Source organism: Amblyraja radiata, chromosome 45 (genome assembly GCF_010909765.2).
Source record: "Amblyraja radiata isolate CabotCenter1 chromosome 45, sAmbRad1.1.pri, whole genome shotgun sequence".
In the NCBI taxonomy this organism is placed as follows: Eukaryota; Metazoa; Chordata; class Chondrichthyes; order Rajiformes; family Rajidae; genus Amblyraja; species Amblyraja radiata.
The window spans coordinates 8,106,864-8,126,863 of NC_046000.1; the positions used below are offsets into that span (position 1 = coordinate 8,106,864).

General features: G+C 49.1%; 1 protein-coding gene across 1 annotated transcript in view; it reads left to right on the top strand.

The window, feature by feature from the left end:
* The window catches only part of LOC116968456 (pyruvate carboxylase, mitochondrial-like), a 103,127-nt gene that overhangs the window by 81,163 nt on the left and 1,964 nt on the right, over positions 1-20,000 (top strand). The window contains exon 4 of the mRNA XM_033015220.1: positions 11,253-11,409. Coding sequence (XP_032871111.1) covers positions 11,253-11,409 — 157 coding nt within the window. The remainder of the gene's footprint in view (positions 1-11,252; positions 11,410-20,000) is intronic.

Below are 20,000 nucleotides of genomic sequence, written 5' to 3' on the forward strand. Positions count from 1 at the left end.
GCGACCCTGATACGCCAATCGATGACGCCGGCAGTCGCCGAAAAAAACCCGGCAATTAGGACAATCCCTTAAATCCGCTGGTAGGAACCGAAAAACATCAGGTTAATATTTTGGCGGGCAACCTTGTTGATATTTGCAATTAGAAATTCCCATCGACACTGATAATGGGAATAGTTTCATTCGCATTCACAGTGAGAAAACCTTGGCTGCCTTGAATACGTCAAGGCCATTTGCCAGCCTTTATCCTGAAAATATTTACAGCAGCAAATCCCTGTGGCATATGAGAACATTTGGTCTCAAGTCAAAGGCGTTTAATTAGTGGCGGCACGGTGGTGCAGCGGGTGGAGCTGCTGCCTCGCAGCGCCAGAGACCCGGGTTCGATCCCGACCACAGGCGCTGCCTGTACGGAGTTTGCACGTTCTCCCCGTGACCTGAGGTACTCCAGGATTATGTGTCTCTCCCCCTACACTGAGCTGAGCGGGTTTGTTTATTTTACTGTCTCCCCCCCCTAAAACGAGTCTAGTTTAGAGATACAGCGCGGAAACAGGCCCTTCAGCCCACCGTGTCCGCCCCGACCAGCGATCCCCGCTATCCCTCACACACTAGGGACAATTTACACACACACACCAAGCCAATTAACCTGCAAACCTGCACGTCTTTGTAGTGTCTTTGGAGGAAACCGGAGATCCCGGAGAAAACCCACGCAGGTCACGGGGAGAACGTGCAAACTCCGTACAGACAGCACCAGTAGTCGGGATCGAACCCGGGTCTCTGGCGCTGCAAGCGCTGTAAGGCAGCAACACCGCCACCGTGGCCGCCCGTGTCTTGCTGGAGTTCTGCCTTGAAGGCCCGGGTCGATCTTGGATCAGTCGAATCCTTGCTTTCCTTTGCACTCTCTTGGTTATCAATGAAGAAGGGCCTCGACCCGAGACGTCCTTGTCTCCAGAGATGTTGCCTGCCCCGCTGAGTTACTCCAGCATTTTGTTTCCGTCTTTGGTATAAAACAAACAGAGGCGGGAATAGAGTCTCCTGACTGAGAATTAAGAGGAATTCCAGTGTCTGGCCCCTCATTTGCGTTTAATGGACTTTGTAAAATGGTGGCAAAAAAATGGCGGCCGGCCATGAAACATGGCGTGAAAATAATTTCCCCGTTCTGTTGTATACGTGACAAATAAACTGCCATTGATCCATCGAACAAGATGCAGAAGTCATCTCACCGGCATCTTTACCAGAACGGTGTGATGGGCGTTTGACGGCACTGGGCCTTTACTCGCTGGAGTTTAGAAGGATGAGGGGGGACCTCATTGAAACATACAGAATAGTGAAAGGCCTGGATAGAGTGCATGTGGAGAGGATGTTTCCACTAGTGGGAGAGTCTAGAACCAGAGGTCACAGCCTCAGGCCCTCAGAATTAAAGGACGTTCCTTTAGGAAGGAGATGAGGAGGAACTTCTGTAGTCAGAGGGTGGTGAATCTGTGGAATTCATTGCCACAGACGGCTGTGGAGGACAAGTCAGTGGATATTTTTAAGGCGGAGATTAGAGCAGGTGTCTTGGTTCTTGGTTTCTTGGTCCTCCAAAATATTCCAAATGGAATTTAAACTGGAGGTGGTACCTCATTGTGGCACCCCATCTATCCCCTCCCCCACACCTCTCCCCCTCCCCTCTCTCCTCCCCTCCCCACCCCTCTCTCCTCCCCCTCTCCATCTCCCTCTCCTCACCCCTCTCTCTCTCCTCCCCTTCCTCCTCCCACCCCCTTCCCTCTCTCCCTCCGCCCCCTTCCCCCTACCCCTCTGTCCCTCTTCCACCACTCCCCCTACCCCTCCCTCCCCACTCCCTCCCCTCTCTCCCCCCACTCCTCTCCCCCTCAGTGTCAGGGGTTACGGGGAGAAGGCAGGAGAATGGGGTTAGGAGAGAGAGATGGATCAGCCATGATTGAATGGCGGAGTAGGCCCGATGGGCCGAACGGCCTAATTCTTCTCCTATCACATATAAACTTGAACCACAGCCAGTGCGTGGGCAGTGTTAGGCTGGCAGTCCAGTGGGATCGTGCGGTTAAGTCTCTGTTGGGGAATACAGCCAATACTTTTATGATTAATTTGTGAGTTTGTGGTAAACCCCAGGCTTAAAGTATTGGAGCTACCCACAGCGAGGAAAGCCTTCAGGAGATAAAACGGGATTTAGATCAGAGATTTAATTTAGTTTCGTTTAGAGATACAGCCCGGAAACAGGCCCTTCGGCCCACCGAGTCATCGCCGACCAACAATCCCCGCACACTGATGCCCCTGTCCCACTTAGGAAACCTGAACGGAAACCTCTGGAGACTTTGCGCCCCACCCAAGGTTTCCGTGCGGTTCCCGGAGGTTTTTGTCAGTCTCCCTACCTGCTTCCACTACCTGCAACCTCCGGCAAACCTCCGGGAACCGCACGGAAACCTTGGGTGGGGCGCAAAGTCTCCAGAGGTTTCCGTTCAGGTTTCCTAAGTGGGACAGGGGCATATTATAACACTGTCCTACACACACTAGTAACATTTATACCAAGCCAAGGACGGTACGGTGATGCAGCGGGTAGAGTTGCTGCCTCACAGCGCCAGAGACCCGGGTTCGATCCCAACTACGGGTGCTGTCTGCACGGAGTTTGCACGTTCTCCCCGTGACTGCGTGGGTTTTCTCCGAGATCTTCGCTTTCACCCCACACTCCAAAGGCGTACAGATTTGTAGGTTAATTGGCTTGGCGTATGTGTAAATTGGAACCCAGTGTGCATAGGATAGTGTTAGTGTGCGCGGATCGCTGGCCAGTGCGGACTAACATAGGCAAGATCTATACAATGAATGGCAGGGCTCAGCGGTGGAGTTGCTGCCTCACAGCGCCAGAGACCCAGGTTCAATCCTGACCACGGGTGCTGGATGTACATTCGCCCTGTGACTGCCTGGTTTCCACATTCCAAAGACACTCAGGTTTGCAGGTTAATTGGCTTCGGTAAAACTGTGCACGACAGTTGGTCTTTATAACAAGAGGAATCGAATATAGGAGCAAAGAGGTCTTTCTGCAGTTGTACAGGGCCCTAGTGAGACCACACCTGGAGTATTGTGTGCAGTTTTGGTCCCCTAATTTGAGGAAGGACATTCTTGCTATTGAGGGAGTGCAGCGTAGGTTTACAAGGTTAATTCCTGGGATGGCGGGACTGTCGTATGCTGAGAGAATGGAGCGGCTGGGCTTGTACACTCTGGAGTTTAGGATGAGAGGTGATCTTATTGAAACATATAAGATTGTTAAATGCTTGGACACGCTAGAGGCAGGAAACATGTTCCCGATGTTGGGGGAGTCCAGAACCAGGGGCCACAGTTTAAGAATAAGGAGTAAGCCATTTAGAACGGAGACGAGGAAACACTTTTTCTCACAGAGAGTGGTGAGTCTGTGGAATTCTCTGCCTCAGAGGGCGGTGGAGGCCGGTTCTCTGGATGCTTTCAAGAGAGAGCTAGATAGGGCTCTTAAAGATAGCGGAGTCAGGGGATATGGGGAGAAGGCAGGAACGGGGTACTGATTGGGGATGATCAGCCATGATCACATTGAATGGCGGTGCTGGCTCGAAGGGCCGAATGGCCTACTCCTGCACCTATTGTCTATTGTCTATTGATAGAACCAGTGTACGGGTGATCGCTGGTCGGCACGGTCTCGATGGGTCGAAGGGCCTGTTTTTGTCTGGATCTCTAAACTAAACTAAACTGAACTGTGTCATCCGAACACAGAACGTACAGCACAGGAACAGGCCCTTCGGCCCACAATCTCCCTCAGGTACTGTCTGAAGAAGGGTCTCGACCCGAAACGTCACCCATTCCTTCTCTCCAGAGGTGCTGCCTGTCCCGCTGAGTTACTGAGTTACTTTTTGTGTCAGCCTTCCTATAACCGAAAACATCAGGTTAATATATTGACGGGAAACCTTGTTGATATTTGCAATTAGAAGTTCCCGTCGACACTGATAATGGGAATAGTTTCATTAGCATTTGCAGTGAGAAAACCTTGGCTGCCTTGAATACGTCAAGGCCATTTGCCAGCCTTTATTCTGAAAATATTTACAGCAGCAAATCCCTGTGACGTTTGGTATGAAGTCAAGTTCGTTTAATTAATGGTGGCACGGTGGTGCAGCGGGTAGAGCTGCTGCCTCACAGCGCCAGAGACCCGGGTTCGATCCTGACCACGGGCGCCCCTTCCTGTACGGAGTTTGCACGTTCTCCCCGTGACCTGCGTGGGTTTTCTCCGAGATCTTCAGTTTCCTCCCACACTCAAACGACGTACAGGTTTGTAGGTTAATTGGCTTCGGTATAAGTGTAAATTGTCCCTAGTGTGTGTAGGATAGCGTTGGTGTGCGGGGATCGCTGGTCGGTGCGGACTCGGTGGGCCGAGAGCCTGTTTCCGCGCTGTATCTCTAAGCTAAACTAAAATAAAATAAACTGGAGCTGCTGCCTACGGATGCCATCTGTCTGTGTGGAGTTTGCAGGTTCTCAGTATGACCGCTTGGGTTTTCTCCAGTTTCCTCCCACACCCCAAAGTTTGTAGGTTAATAGGCCGCCTGTAAATTACCCCCTAGTGTGTAGGGAGGGGATGAGAAAGTGGGATAGCATAGAACCAGTGTGATCGATGGGGAAATCGTTCACTAACATTAATTCTGGGAAATCCCTGTCAACGTTGACAGAATATTTGTCAATTTTAAATGCTACCCAGGAGTTCTCACTGTTATAATGTTATGGGTGGTGGCACGGTGGCGCAGCGATAGAGTTGCAGCCTCACAGCGCCAGAGACCCAGGTTCGATCCTGACTACGGATGCTGTCTGTACGGAGTTTGTACGTTCTCCCCGTGGACCGCGTGGGTTTTCTCCTGGTGCTCCGGTTTCCTCCCACACTCCAAAGACGTGCAGGTCTGTAGGTTAATGGGCTTGGTTGAAATGTAAAATTGTGCGTGCGTAGAGGGTAGCGTTAGTGCGCGGGGATCGCTGGCCGGCACGGACGCGGTGGGCCGAAGGGCCTGTTTCCGCGCTGTAACTCTAAACCAAACTAAATGTATTAGCGATGAAACTGAGATCTCATTCTGAAAGGATGACAGAGAAAGGCAAGGCTGACTGAACCATGGTTGCCAGGCACCCGGCTCCATGGTAACGGATGCTGGCTTTCATTCAATTAGGGGTTTTCAAAACTCATAGACGGGGGGGGGGACGAGGGATTTTTCTTTGTTAACTCCGTGTAAGATGTAGCTGTCAAATGCAAGAACAACATTTAATGTTCAATTTAGTTTAGTTTCGAGACACAGCGCGGAAACAGGCCCTTCGGCCCACCGAGTCCGTGCCGACCAGCGATCCCCCCCATAGACTAGCACTATCCTACACACACACTGGGGACAACTTACAATGTTTTATTTATGAAGCCAAATTAACCTGCAAACCTGCGCGTCTTTGGGAACCGGAGCACCCGGAGAAAACCCACGAGGATCATTCAGATTCAGATTCAGATTCAATCTCTATAGAGACATCTAAATGCAGTTAGCATCTCATCCAGAAGTGCCAACACAGAATAATGGAACAGTAAAATATCTATATGTATATACAGTAGCTGTAGTGCAATTTTCAGGGGGGTGGGGAGATCAGTCACTGGGGGAAGGAGTGTTCGGGGGGGGGGGGGGGGGGGGGGGGGTGATTGGCAATCACCAAGGTGTTGAGTTGAGTAGTGTAACAGCCGCCGGGAAGAAGCTGTTCCTGGACCTGCTGGTCCGGCAACGGAGAGACCTGTAGCGCCTCCCGGATGGTAGGAGGGTAAACAGTCCGTGGTTGGGGTGAGAGCAGTCCTTGACGATGCTGAGCGCCCTCCGCAGACAACGCTTGCTTTGGACAGACTCAATGGAGGGGAGCGAGGAACCGGTGATGCGTTGGGCAGTTTTCACCACCCTCTGCAGTGCTTTCCGGTCGGAGACAGAGCAGTTGCCATACCATACTGTGATGCAGTTGGTAAGGATGCTCTCGATGGTGCAGCGGTAGAAGTTCACCAGGATCTGAGGAGACAGATGGACCTTCTTCAGTCTCCTCAGGAAGAAGAGACGCTGGTGAGCCTTCTTGACCAGGTTGAGGTATTGTGGGTCCAAGAGAGGTCATCGGAGATGTTGGCCCCCAGGAACCTGAAGCTGGAAACACGTTCCACCTCCGTCCCGTTAATGTGGATGGGGGTGTGCGTGCCGCCCCTAGACTTCCTGAAGTGTACAATGAGCTCCTTGGTCTTCTTGGAGTTAAGGGCCAGGTTGTTGTCAGCGCACCATGCTGCAAGGAGCTGGATCTCCTCCCTATAGGCCGACTCATCGTTGTTGCTGATGAGGCCAATCACCGTTGTATCATCTGCATACTTGATGATGGTGTTAGTACCATGTACAGGTGTGTAGTCATAGGTGAAGAGGGAGTAGAGGAGGGGGCTCAGCACACAGCCCTGTGGAACGTTCAGGGTGAGGGTTTAAGAGGTGTGGTTGTCTAACCTAACAGACTGAGGTCTGTTGGTTAGAAAGTCCAGTATCCAGTTGCAGAGGGAGGGGTCGATGCCCAGGTTACCGAGTTTGGTGATCAGTTTAGAGGGTATAATGGTGTTGAATGCTGAGCTAAAGTCGTGTAGGTGTCTATGTTGTCGAGGTGGGAGAGGGCGGAGTGAAGTGCCGTGGAGATGGCATCCTCCGTACTCCTGTTCGTGCGGTAGGCTTTGGTTCAGGACTCTTCTTCTCATGGGGAGAACGTGCGAACACCGTACAGACAGCGGCCGTAGTCAGGATGGAACCCAGGTCTCTACGCTGTGAGGCAGCAACTCTACCGCGGCCCCACCGAGCCAGCCCTTAATGTTTTGCTGTAGATAGTCGTTGGAGCTGTACAGCACGGAAACAGGCCCTTCGGCCCACCTTGACCTCGTACTCCCATTTGCCTGCATTTGGCCCATATCTCCCTAAACCTTTCCTATCCACGGATCTGTCCAAGAGTAATCTTATCCGGAATTCTGTTGATTTGTTTGTAGTTGTTTTAAAGCCTGCTCTCAATAAGGGGGGGGGGGGGGGGGGACTTCTCACAGGGAGAACGTGCAAACTCCACACAGACAGGATCGGAAATTTGGGAGAAACTTTCACGGAGGGCCAATTAACCTACAAACCCGCACGTCTTTGGGACGTGGGGGGGAAACCGGAGCGCCCGGAGGAAAAACCCACGTGGTAACAGGGAGAACGTGCAAACACCACACAGACAGCGCCCAAGGCCTGGATCCATTATTGATCCAACAAGAAAAATGGGATCAACTCATAGATTCATAGTCAAAGAGTCGTGCAGCACAGAACAGGCCCTCCGGCCCAGCCTGCCCATTCTGACCAAGATGCACCTTCTACACCAGTCCCACCTGCCTGCGTTTGACCCATATCCCTTTAAGCATATCTTTAGGAAGGAGATGAGGAGGAATTTCTTTAATCAGAGGGTGGCGAATCTGTGGAATTCATTGCCGGAGGTGGCTGTTAGGATGTCACTGGGTATTTTTAAGGCAGAGTTGGACAGACTCTTGATTAGTACGGGCATCAGGGGTTATGTGGAGAAGGCAGCAGAATGGGGTTGGAAGGGAAAGATAGCCATGGTTAAATAGGTTAAAAAGGCTTGAGGGGCCGAATGGCTTAATTCTGCTCCAATCATTTATGAACATGAATCCGAAGGTGGTGGTGGGGGGGGGGGGGGGACTTGAATCTGGAGTGAATTGAGTTGAATTAGGTTAGTGGACTGAGTGCTGGAGTAACTCAGCGGGTCAGGCAGCATCTCCGGAGAACAATGATAGGTGACGTTTCGGTTCAGGACCCTTCTTCAGACTGCGTTATGGGGCACTGTTATGGCAACGTGTGATGGGAAAGATGTCAAGCTGGAGAGGGCGCAGAGAAGATTTACGAGGATGTTGCCAGGACTCGAGGGCCTGAGCTACAGGGAGAGGTTGAGCAGGCTGGGTCTCTATTCCTTGGAGCGCAGGAGGATGAGGGGTGATCTTATAGAGGTGTACAAAATCATGAGAGGAATAGATCGGGTAGATGCACAGAGTCTCTTGCCCAGAGTAGGGGAAACGAGGACCAGAGAACTAGGGTCGCCAACTGTCCCGTATTAGCCGGGACATCCCGTATATTGGGCTAAATTGGTTTGTCCCGTACGGGACCGCCCTGTTCCCGTATTTGACCGCTACTACTCGGGTCGAGGGGACTGTCGGGTCGTCCGGCCCCGCCTCACCCGTCCGGACGTAGTGCAGCCCGTGGAGTGCAGCAGCAGCAGCAGCATCAGCGCCTCGCCCGTGGCCCCGTCGGTCGGTCGGCAGCCCGGCCTAGCTGTCCGACCTTCGGACCTTCGCTGACCGCCGACACCACCCCCCCTTCTCACGGCCGATCATCGGTTCACGAGTTGGACGGGGCGCCGGACTGTGTGGGCAGCCCCCCCCGGGCCAAAACTCCTCAGCTGGCCCGCCGGCTGGGCTTTGTGTGCAGTCCAGCACCCGGGGCCAACTCATCGTTCACCCAGACACGGCCCAGTCGGTCAACGAATTGCCGTCGGGGAATCTGTCCCGTATTTTGACCTTTTGTCCCTTATTTGGGAGTGAGAAAGTTGGCAGCCCCTACAGCAAACATTGGTTCAAGGTGAAGGGGAAAAAGATTTGATAGGAATCTGAGGGGTAACTTTTTCAAACAAAGGGTGGTGGGTGTATGGAACAAGCTGAATATAATCAATAGGTTTCTGAGGGGCAAGGAGGGAGAGATAGATCAGCCATGAATGAATGGCGGAGTAGACTTGGTGGGCCGAATGGCCTAATTCTATTCCCATTCCTTATAACCTTATGACCAAAGATCCTATAGCGGAGCAAGATAGACCACTCCTGCTAAATGCAATGGGCTGACGTGTAGTACGCAACGTGGGCCTTTTTTTCATCCATTTCCGTAACCGGACCCGACCCGACCCGACTCGCAGTGTAATCAACGTTGCGGGGGAACAGTTTGAGAAGATTTTGAGAAGATTTTTCCCAAATAACTTATTTTTACGAGGATGTTTCCGTAACCGGCTTCCGTCTCCGCGCTAGTATCCCGTGGGATCTTTGGTGCGGAGACGGAAGCCGTTAACGGAAATGGGGCCGAAAATTCCCCATGACCGTACTACGCCTTTTTCTTTTTTATTTATTTATTTATTTATTTATTTATTAGAAGTAGACATATTATAAAATGTTGTTACATATTATAGTAAAAAAACTTTTCATATACATCAGTCATACATTATTAAAATTTTCCATTATCAATTACTTCTGCTTCTAGTGTTTTTATTTTTTATAGAAAGAGGGAAAAAGAGAGGGTAGAAAGTTACAAATAAAAAAGAAAGCAAAAAAAAACACAACAGAAAAACAAGGGAGGTGGAATGGGTTACCTGTAATACGTCAATGGAGATAGGTTCGTAGGTTATAAATTATAGCTTTTCATCTGTTCCTGAGTCCAAGTTTCAGTTGGGTCCTCGTGCTGTGCCAATTTTGTTTTGAGTTAATGAATGGAGCCCAAATTTTATGGAAAAGATCTTGTTTGACCATTAAGACAAGTCTAATTCTTTCTAAGTATAGGGTCTCCGACATTTCCGTAATCCACATTTTAATTGTGGGGGTTGTAGGGCCTTTCCAAAATGTTAATATTAATTTTTTTCCGGTTATTATACTGTAGTTGAGGAAATGTCTTTGGTTTGTTGTGAGTGTTAAGCTTTGTTCTGATATTCCAAGTATTATTAATTTTGTGTCTGGGTCCAGTTTTGTATTAATAACTTCTGAAGTTATTTCAAAAATATCAGTCCAGAAATGTTTAAGTTTTATACAGTTTGCAAACGTATGTGTTAAATTAGCCTCTAGATGTAGACATTTATCACAAATAGGAGAGATTTGTGGGAAGATTCTATTTAGTTTTATTTTAGAGTAGTGTAGTCTATGTAAGACCTTGAATTGTATTAAAGTATGTCTGGCATTTAATGAACATTGATGTATTTGTTGTAAACTTTCGTCCCACATATCTTTCGTGATAGGGTGACCTATTTCATTTTCCCATTTGTATCTATATGGTTCGGTCGGTGGTACCTCGTTGTTTAGTAGGGTGTTATAAATATAAGCTATTAGTTTTTCAGTATTAGGATGCTTGTTCAGACATTCATCAAGAATTTCTGATTCCCTATTCCTGTAGACTTGTGTATTAGATTTAACATAATCTCTAATTTGTAGATATCTGAAGAAATTATTTGAGTGCAGTCCATAATTCTGTTGTAACTTTTGAAATGAAAGAAAAGTACCTTTCCCATAAAGATGTCCTATATTTTTGATTCCATAATTTTTCCATTGTTTGAAACCTTTGTCCATAAAGGATGATTTGAATAAAGGATTATTTACAATGGGAAGGCAGAGTGGTATATTATTCAATTTTAAATCTTTTTTTATTTGGTTCCAAATTCGTATTCCACTATGTATTATGGGGTTTTCTTTATAGGTTTTTTTGTGCAGTTTTGTGGGGGCAAATATGATCGGTCCAATTTCAAAAGGTAGACAGTCTTCCTTTCCCATCATTAGCCAATCTGGTTGTTGATCCATTTCTTCCAGCCAGAAATTCATGTTTTTAATATGGACTGCCCAAAAATAAAATAAGAAATTTGGCAAAGCCAGACCTCCATTTATCTTTGATTTACATAAATGTTTTTTACTTATTCTATGATTCTTATAATCCCAGGCAAAACTTGTAACAATGGAATCGACTTTTTTGAAAAAAGTTTTTGGGATATATATCGGAATTAATTGAAGTAGGTACAGCAGCTGCGGTAAAAAAAATCATTTTTATAGCATTAATTCTCCCAAGCATAGAAATGGGGAGTGTTTTCCAGTATTGAATATTCTTATGTAGTTTATTCAGTAAGGGTGGGAAATTTAGTTTAAATAAAGAGGTATATGTCTTAGTTACATAGATTCCTAAGTATTTAAATTTATCTTTAACTATTTTAAAAGGGGATTGTTGTATTGTATGTAAATTGAATTTTGTTATTGGCATGATTTCGCTTTTATTCCAATTAATTCTATATCCCGAAAACTGACCAAATTACTCCTTTTTCGTCGAGTGGACTATCTTGCTCCGCTATAGGATCTTTGCTTATGACCCTTTGACACTAAACCTCTCTCTCTATCTCTCTGTCTCTCTCTCTCTCTCTCCTCTACACAGGGGCAACGTTCGACGTGGCCATGCGATTCCTGTACGAGTGTCCGTGGCAACGGTTGCAAGAAATGCGCGAGCTCGTGCCCAACATCCCCTTCCAGATGTTGTTGCGGGGAGCCAACGCAGTGGGGTACACCAACTACCCTGACAACACCGTCTACAAGTAAGGTCACAGGGTCACATGGGCATAACGTCATAATGAATAGGAGCAGAATTAGGCCATTCGGCCCATCAAGTCTACTCCGCCACTCAATCAAACAAACATTTCGTTTAGTTCAAAGATACAGCGCGGAAACAGGCCCTTCGGCCCACCGAGTCCGCACCAACAAGCGATCCCCGCACACTAACACTATCCCACACACATACTGGGGGCAATTTACACTTACACCAAGCCAATTCACCTACCTCCACAACTTTGGAGTGTGGGAGGAAACCGAAGATCTCAGAGAAAACCCACGCAGGTCACGGGGTAGAACGTACAAACTCCGTACAGTCAGCGCCCGTAGTCGGGATCGAACCCGGGTCTCCGGCGCTGTGAGGCAGCAACTCTACCGCTACACCACCATGCTTAATTATGCTTAGTTCACTTTAAGTTAATCTGAAGAAGGGTCTCGACCCGAAACGTCGCCTATTTCCTTCCCTCCATAGACGCTGCCTCACCCGCTGAGTTTCTCCAGCATTTTTATTTACCTTTTTAAAGTTAGTTTAAGTTATTTTAAATAGTATAGTTGAGCTTCATTCAGTTTAGTTTGGTTAGTTATTTTAGTTTAGTTTAAATTAGTTTAAATTAGTTTAGTTTAAATAAATTCATAGCAAAAGGATTTGAGTATAAGAGCAGGGAGGTTCTACTGCAGTTGTACAGGGTCTTGGTGAGACCACACCTGGAGTATTGTATACAGTTTTGGTCTCCTAATCTGAGGAAAGACATTCTTGCCATAGAGGGAGTACAGAGAAGGTTCACCAGACTGATTCCTGGGATGGCAGGACTTTCATATGAAGAAAGACTGGATAGACTCGGCTTGTACTCGCTAGAATTTAGAAGATTGAGGGGGGATCTTATAGAAACTTACAAAATTCTTAAGGGGTTGGACAGGCTAGATGCAGGAAGATTATTCCCGATGTTGGGGAAGTCCAGAACAAGGGGTCACAGTTTAAGGATAAGAGCGAAGTCTTTTAGGACCGAGATGAGGAAAACATTTTTTACACAGAGAGTGGTGAATCTGTGGAATTCTCTGCCACAGAAGGTAGTTGAGGCCACAGTTCATTGGCTATATTTAAGAGGGAGTTAGATGTGGTCCTTGTGGCTAAAGGGATCAGGAGGTATGGAGAGAAGGCAGGGATGGGATACTGAGTTGGATGATCAGCCATGATCATATCGAATGGCGGTGCAGGCTCGAAGGGCCGAATGGCCTACTCCTGCACCTATTTTCTATGTTTCTATGTTTTTATTAGTTTAACTCAGTTTAGATGAATTTAATTTAATTTTTATTCTTTAGTAGAATTTCATTTTATTTATTTTAATTAAATTAGTTTAGCTGTTTAGTTATATTTTAGCTTAGGTTAGTTAAGCATTTTGTGTCTATCTTTAGGTTAGGATAATTTAACTTAGTTTTGCTTTTGAGAAGGGTCCATGGCCGAAACATCACTGATCCACGTTCTCCAGAGATGTAGCCTGAAGGGCCTGTCCCACTTACGCGACCTTTACAAGCGACTGCCGGCACCCGTGATTGAGAGGTCGTGAGAGGTCGTGAGAGGTCTCCAAAGAGTCGTAGCGTCTTTCTGGTCGCAGCTGAATTTTCAACGTGTTGAAAATTTCGCCGACCTACCACGGGTGCCAGCTGTCGACTGTAAAGGTCCCTTAAGTGGGACAGGTCCTTTACTCCAGCACTTTGTGTGTTTTTTTATATAAAGCTATGCCTTTGAGGGCGGTACGGTGGAGCAGCGGGTAGAGCTGCTGCCTCACTGCACCAGAGACCCAGGGTTCGATCCTGACTACGGGCGCTGCCTGTACAGTGTTTGTATGATCTCCCCGTGTACGATCTCCCCGTGACCTACGTGGGTTTTCTCCGAGATCTTCGGTTTCCTCCCACGTTCCAAAGACGTGCAGGTTTGTGGGTTAATTGTCCCAAAGTGTGTAGGGAGTGGATGAGAAAGTGGGATGATCAGCCACTTTCTAAATGGTGGCCGACTAGGAAAAGGGGAGATGCAGCGAGACCTGGGTGTCATGGTACACCAGTCATTGAAAGTGGGCATGCAGGTGTAGCAGGCAGTGAAGAAAGCGAATGGTATGTTAGCTTTCATAGCAAAAGGATTTGAGTATAGGAGCAGGGAGGTTCTACTGCAGTTGTACAGGGTCTTGGTGAACCACACCTGGAGTATTGCGTACAGTTTTGGTCTCCAAATCTGAGGAAGGACATTATTGCCATAGAGGGAGTGCAGAGAAGGTTCACCAGACTGATTCCTGGGATGTCAGGACTGTCTTATGAAGAAAGACTGGATAGACTCGGCTTGTACTCTCTAGAATTTAGGAGATTGAGAGGGGGTCTTATAGAAACTTACAAAATTCTTAAGGGGTTGGACAGGCTAGATGCAGGAAGATTGCTCCCGATGTTGGGGAAGTCCAGGACAAGGGGTCACAGCTTAAGGATAAGGGGGAAATCCTTTAAAACCGAGATGAGAAGAACTTTTTTCACACAGAGAGTGGTGAATCTCTGGAACTCCCTGCCACAGAGGGTAGTCGAGGCCAGTTCATTGGCTATATTTAAGAGGGAGTTAGATGTGGCCCTTGTGGCTAAAGGGATCAGAGGGTATGGAGAGAAGGCAGGTACGGGATACTGAGTTGGATGATCAGCCATGATCATATTGAATTGCAGGCTCGAAGGGCCGAATGGCCTACTCCTGCACCTGATTTCTATGTTTCTATGTTTCTATAATATAGAACTAGCGTGAACGGGTGATCGATCGATGGTCGGCGTGGACTCGGTGGGCCGAAGGGCCTGTTTCCACGCCCTATCTCTAAACTCTCCAGTTTAGTTTAGAAATACAGGACAGAAACAGGCCCTTCGGCCCACCCTGAACACTAGCGCTCTGCCACACACCAGGGCCAATTTATAATTTTACCGATGCCAAGTAACCTACAAACCTGCACGTCTTTGAAGTGTGGGAGTAAACCGGAGCACCCGTGGAAAACCCAAACTGGGAGAACGTGCACACTCCCTACAGACAGCACCCGTGGTCAGGATCGAATCTGGGTCTCTGGCGCTGTGAAGCAGAAACTCTACCGCTGCGCCACCGTGCCACCCTAAACCTCTACAACCAAGTGTAGGCCGGACTGGGTCAGGAGGGTGGGCCCAAAATGGTGGAGTAACTCAGCGGGACGGGCAGCATCTCTGGAGAGAAGGAATGGGTGACGTTTCTGGTCGAGACCCTTCTTCGGATGGAATATTGGCTCCCTTGCCCTTTCATAAGAAATAGGAGTAGAATTAGGCCATTTGGCCCATCAAGTTTCCTCCGCCATTCAATCATGGCTGATCTATCTCTCCCTCCTAACCCCATTCTCCTGCCTTCTCCCCATAACCTCTGACACCCGTACTAATCAAGAATCTATCTATCCCTGCCTTAAAAATATCCACTGACTTGGCCTCCACAAAAGAATTCCACAGATTCACCACCCTCTGACTAAAGAAATTCCTCCTCGTCTCCTTCCTAAAAGAACGTCCTTTAATTCTGAGGCTGCGACCTCTGGTCCTAGACTCTCCCACTAATGTAAACATCCTCTCCACATCCACTCTATCCAGGCCTTTCACTATTCTGTACATTTCAATGAGGTTCCCCCTCATCCTTCTAAACTCCAGCGAGTACAGGCCCAGTGCCGACAAACGCTCATCATATGTTAACCCACTCATTTCTGGGATTGTTCTTGTAAACCTCCTCTGGACCCTCTCCAGAGCCAGCACATCCTTCCTCAGATACAGGGCCACAAACTGCTCACTATGTGAGAGTGTGAGACCCTGTGTGAAGGAGGCTGATCCACCAGCTCCGAGCTCACTCGCCTGAGTGAGTCTGAAGAAGGGTCTCGACCTGAAACATCATCCATTCCTTCTCACCAGAGATGCTGCCTGTCCCACAGAAACATAGAAACATAGAAAATAGGTGGTGGAGTAGGCCATTCGGCCCTTCGAGCCATTCAATTTGATCATGGCTGATCATCCAGAATCAGTACCCCGTTCCTGTTTTCTCCCCATATCCATTGATTCCGTTAGTCCTAACAGCTAAATCTAACTCTCTCTTGAAAACATCCAGTGAATTGGCCTCCACTGCCTTCTGTGGCAGAGAATTCCACAGATTCACAATTCTCTGGGTGAAAAGGTTTTTCCTCATCTCAGTCCTAAATGGCCTACCTCTTAAACTGTGTGGCCCCTGGTTCTGGACTCCCCCAACATGGGGAACATTTTTCCCGCATCTGGCCTGTCCAATCCCCTAAGAATTGTATATGTTTCTATAGGATAACCTCTCATCCTTCTAAATTCCAGTGAATGTGAGTCATAGAGTGAATCAGGCCCAGCTTGCCCACACCAGCCAACACGTCCCAGCTGTACTAGTCCCACCCGCCTGCGTTTGCTCCAAATCCCTCCAAACTCGGCCCATCCATTCGATCCACTCCTCCAGCATTCTGCGTTTAAAACCAGCGTCTGCAGTTCCTTCCTGGATGAAATTAATTTCATGCAAGTTGTATTCCCCAGGCGCGAGGCTGCTGATCCCCTCACCTAACCACTGCTACAGCAGGCCTTGTTCGTTGGGAGCTGCCTGTGGTTAGCGCTTATGTAAATGCTCAGATCCAGCCCAAAGAAGACCTCCCGGTGGCTCAGCACTTCAACTCCCCCTCCCATTCCCAATCCGACCTCTCTGTCCTGGGTCTCCTCCATTGCCAGAGTGAGCAACAGCGGAAATTGGAGGAACAGCACCTCATATTCCGTCTGGGGACCTTGCGTCCTTATGGCATTAGCACCTCATATTCCGTCTGGGGACCTTGCGTCCTTATGGCATTAACATTGAATTCTCCCAATTTGGCTAGCCCGTGCTGTCTCCTCCCCTTCCTTAACCCTCTAGCTGTCTCCTCCCACCCTCCCATCCGACCGCCCTCGGGCTCCTCCTCCTCCTCCCCTTTTCCTTCTTTCTTTCCCCCCCCCCACCCCCCATCAGTCTGAAGAGGGGTTTCGGCCCGAAACGTCGCCTATTTCCTTCGCTCCATAGATGCTGCTGCACCCGCTGAGTTTCCCCAGCTATTTTGTGTACCTAAGATAATCCCTCACTTGCTTGCGATCCTGCCCATGAGAATGCATCTGTAGGGAACTGCTTGTATCCACGGCAACGGGCCCTCTTCTATATTGCCAACTTTCTCACTCCCAAATAAGGCACAAACGGTCAAAATACGGGACAAATTCCCCGACGGCAATTCGTTGACCGACTCGGCCGTGGCTGGGCGAATGATGAGTTGGCCCCGGGTGCTGGACTGCACACAAAGCCCAGCCGGCGGGCCAGCTGAGGAGTTTTGGCCCGACAATCGGCCGTGAGGAGGAGGGGTGGTGGTGGTGTCGGCGGTCAGCGAAGGTCCGAATGCCGGACAGCTGGCCGGGCTGCCGACCGACCGTCGGGGCCATGGGCAAGGAAGTGCGCAGGAAGTGGATGTGAAAGAGGGATAGCATAGAACTAGTCGATCGATGGTCGGCGTGGACTGGATGGGCCGAAGGGCCCGTTTCAAGGGTGCATCTTTAAACTAAACCCTGCCACCTTCAGTCATCATTCACTGTAGGACAGGTACGTGGATAGGACAGGTTTAGAGGGATATGGACCAAACACAGGCAGGTGGGACTAGTTGGTCAGCCCGGGCATGTTGGGCCGAAGGGCCTGTTTCCACGCCGTATCACTCTATAGGGACAAGACTCAAAGGAGGACTTGTCACCCTTCATACAGCAGATCAAGAGGCAACTGCTTGGCTAAAGGACTTTGCATTCGCTAAATAAATAAACTCTATAGGGGGAACGAGATCAGCTTGCTGTCATATGCTGAGAGAATGGAGTGGCTGGGCTTGTACACTCTGGAGTTTAGAAGGATGAGAGGATATCTTATTGAAACATATAAGATTATTAAGGGTTTGGACACGCTAGAGGCAGGAAACATGTTCCCGATGTTGGGGGAGTCCAGAACCAGGGGCCACACACAGTTTATGAATAAGGGGTAAGCCATTTAGAACGGAGACGAGGAAACATTTTTTCACCCAGAGAGTTGTGAGTGTGGAATTCTCTGCCTCAGAGGGTGGTAGAGGCCGGTTCTCTGGATACTTTCAAGAGAGAGCTAGATAGGGCTCTTAAAAGATAGCGGAGTCAGGGGATATGGGGAGAAGGCAGGAACGGGGTACTGATTGGGGATGATCAGCCATGATCACATTGAATGGCGGTGCTGGCTCGAAGGGCCGAGTGGCCTACTCCTGCGCCTATTGTCTATTGTCTTGCAGGTAGACCACAAACAGGCAGCGTGCTGGAGTAACTCAGAGGCCTGGGGAATGTGTCGACTGGGCTTGTATTCACTGGAATTTAGAAGGATGAGAGGATATCTTATAGGAGCATATAACATTCTTAAGGTATTGGACAGGCTAGATGCAGGAAAAATGTTCCCGATGTTGGGGGGAGTCTAGAACCAGGGGTCACACAGTCGGCCATTTACGACTGAGATGAGGAAATACTTTTTCACCCAGAGAGTTGTGAATCAGTGGAATTCTCTGCCACAGAAGGCAGTGGAGGCCGATTCACTGGATGTTTTCAAGAGAGAGTTAGATTTAGCTCTTGGGGCTAACGGAATGAAGGGATATGGGGAGAAAGCAGGAACGGGGTACTGATTTTTGCACAAGAGCACTCTGTTTCTGCACTGTATCTCTAAACTAAACTAAACTAAACTGCTGGTCGGGTCCGAAGAAGGGTCTCGACCCGAAACGTCACCCATTCCTTCTCTCCTGAGATGCTGCCTGTCCCGCTGAGTTACTCCAGCTTTTGTGTCTATCTTTGCTTTAAACCAGCATAAGTTTAAGGTCACAAATGATAGGAGCAGAATTAGGCCATTCGGCCCGTCAAATCTACTCCCCCATTCAACCATGGCTGATCTATCTCTCCCTCCTAACCCCATTCTCCTGCCTTCTCCGGCATAACTCCTGACACCCGCACTAATTAGAGTCGCCAACTGTCCCGTATTAGCCGGGACATCCCGTATATTGGGCTAAATTGGTTTGTCCCGTACGGGACCGCCCTTGTCCCGTATTTGACCGCTACTACTCGGGTCGAGGGGACTGTCGGGTCGTCCGGCCCCCGTCCCGACGTAGTGCAGCCCGTGGAGTGCAGCAGCAGCAGCAGCAGTAGCAGCATCAGCCCCTCGCCCGTGGCCCCATCGGTCAGTCGGCAGCCCGGCCTAGCTGTCCGACCTTCGGACTTTCGCTGACCACCACCACCACCCCTCCTCCTCACGGCCGATCATCGGTTCACGAGTTGGACAGGGCGCACGGCCCCCGGGCCAAAACTCCTCAGCTGGCCCACCGGCTGGGCTTTGTGTGCAGTCCAGCACCTGGGGCCAACTCATCATTCACCCAGACACGGCCCAGTCGGTCAACGAATTGCCGTCGGGGAATCTGTCCCGTATTTTGACCCTTCTGTCCCGTGTTTGGGAGTGTGAGAATGTTAGCCACCCCAGCACTAATCAAGAATCTATCTATCTCTGCCAATTCTCCCAGCACCACTCTGTCACTCCTGACATGCCTTGTAAACAGGGAATTAAAAGTGTAATTCACTATCCCCGGCTAATAACTTTGTCCGTGTGGACAGGAAGAAAGAGGAAGAATGAGGAGGTCGTATACTTTGCTGTTTTAGACGCACAAATCAGATATCGTGTTCACGAGGGCCTTAAATAAACCAAATATAGGCATTCGCTGCGACATTGTGGATCGGAGTCAGTCATAGGTAGATACAAAATGCTGGAGTAACTCAGCGGGACAGGCGGCATCTCTGGAGAGAAGGAACGGGTGACGTTTCGGGTCGAGACCCTTCTTCAGACCTCCATCAGAGGCGTAGAGTCGCACAGCACGCAAACGAACCCTTCGGCCCACCTTGCCCACGCCGACCAGCATGCCCCATCTATACTAGTCCCATCTCCTGCGTTCGGCCCCACATCCCTTTAAGGCTTTCCTATCCATGTACCTGTCTGAGGGTCTTAGATGCTGCCTGACCCGCTCAGAAACCCTGGCCATATTGGTGATGTCTCCGGTGTAAACTAGCTCCTGAAGTTCCTTCCTACACTACATGTCCAAGTGTTTCTTAAAATCTACCTCCCCCGGCAGCTCGTTCCATGCACCCGCCACCCTCTGTGTGTGCAAAAAAGTTACTCAATAGACAATGGACAATAGGTGCAGGAGTAGGCCATTCGGCCCTTCGAGCCAGCACCGCCATTCAAGGCTGATCATCCCCAATCAGTACCCCATTCCTGCCTTCTCCCCATATCCCCTGACTCCGCTATTTTTAAGAGCCCTATCTAGCTCTCTCTTGAAAGTATCCAGAGAACCGGCCTCCACCGCCCTCTGAAGCAGAGAATTCCACAGACTCACAACTCTCTGGGTGGAAAGGTGTTTCCTCGTCTCCGTTCTAAATGGCCGACCCCTTATTCTTAAACTGTGTGTTTGTGGCCCCAGGTTCTGGACTCCCCCAACATCGGGAA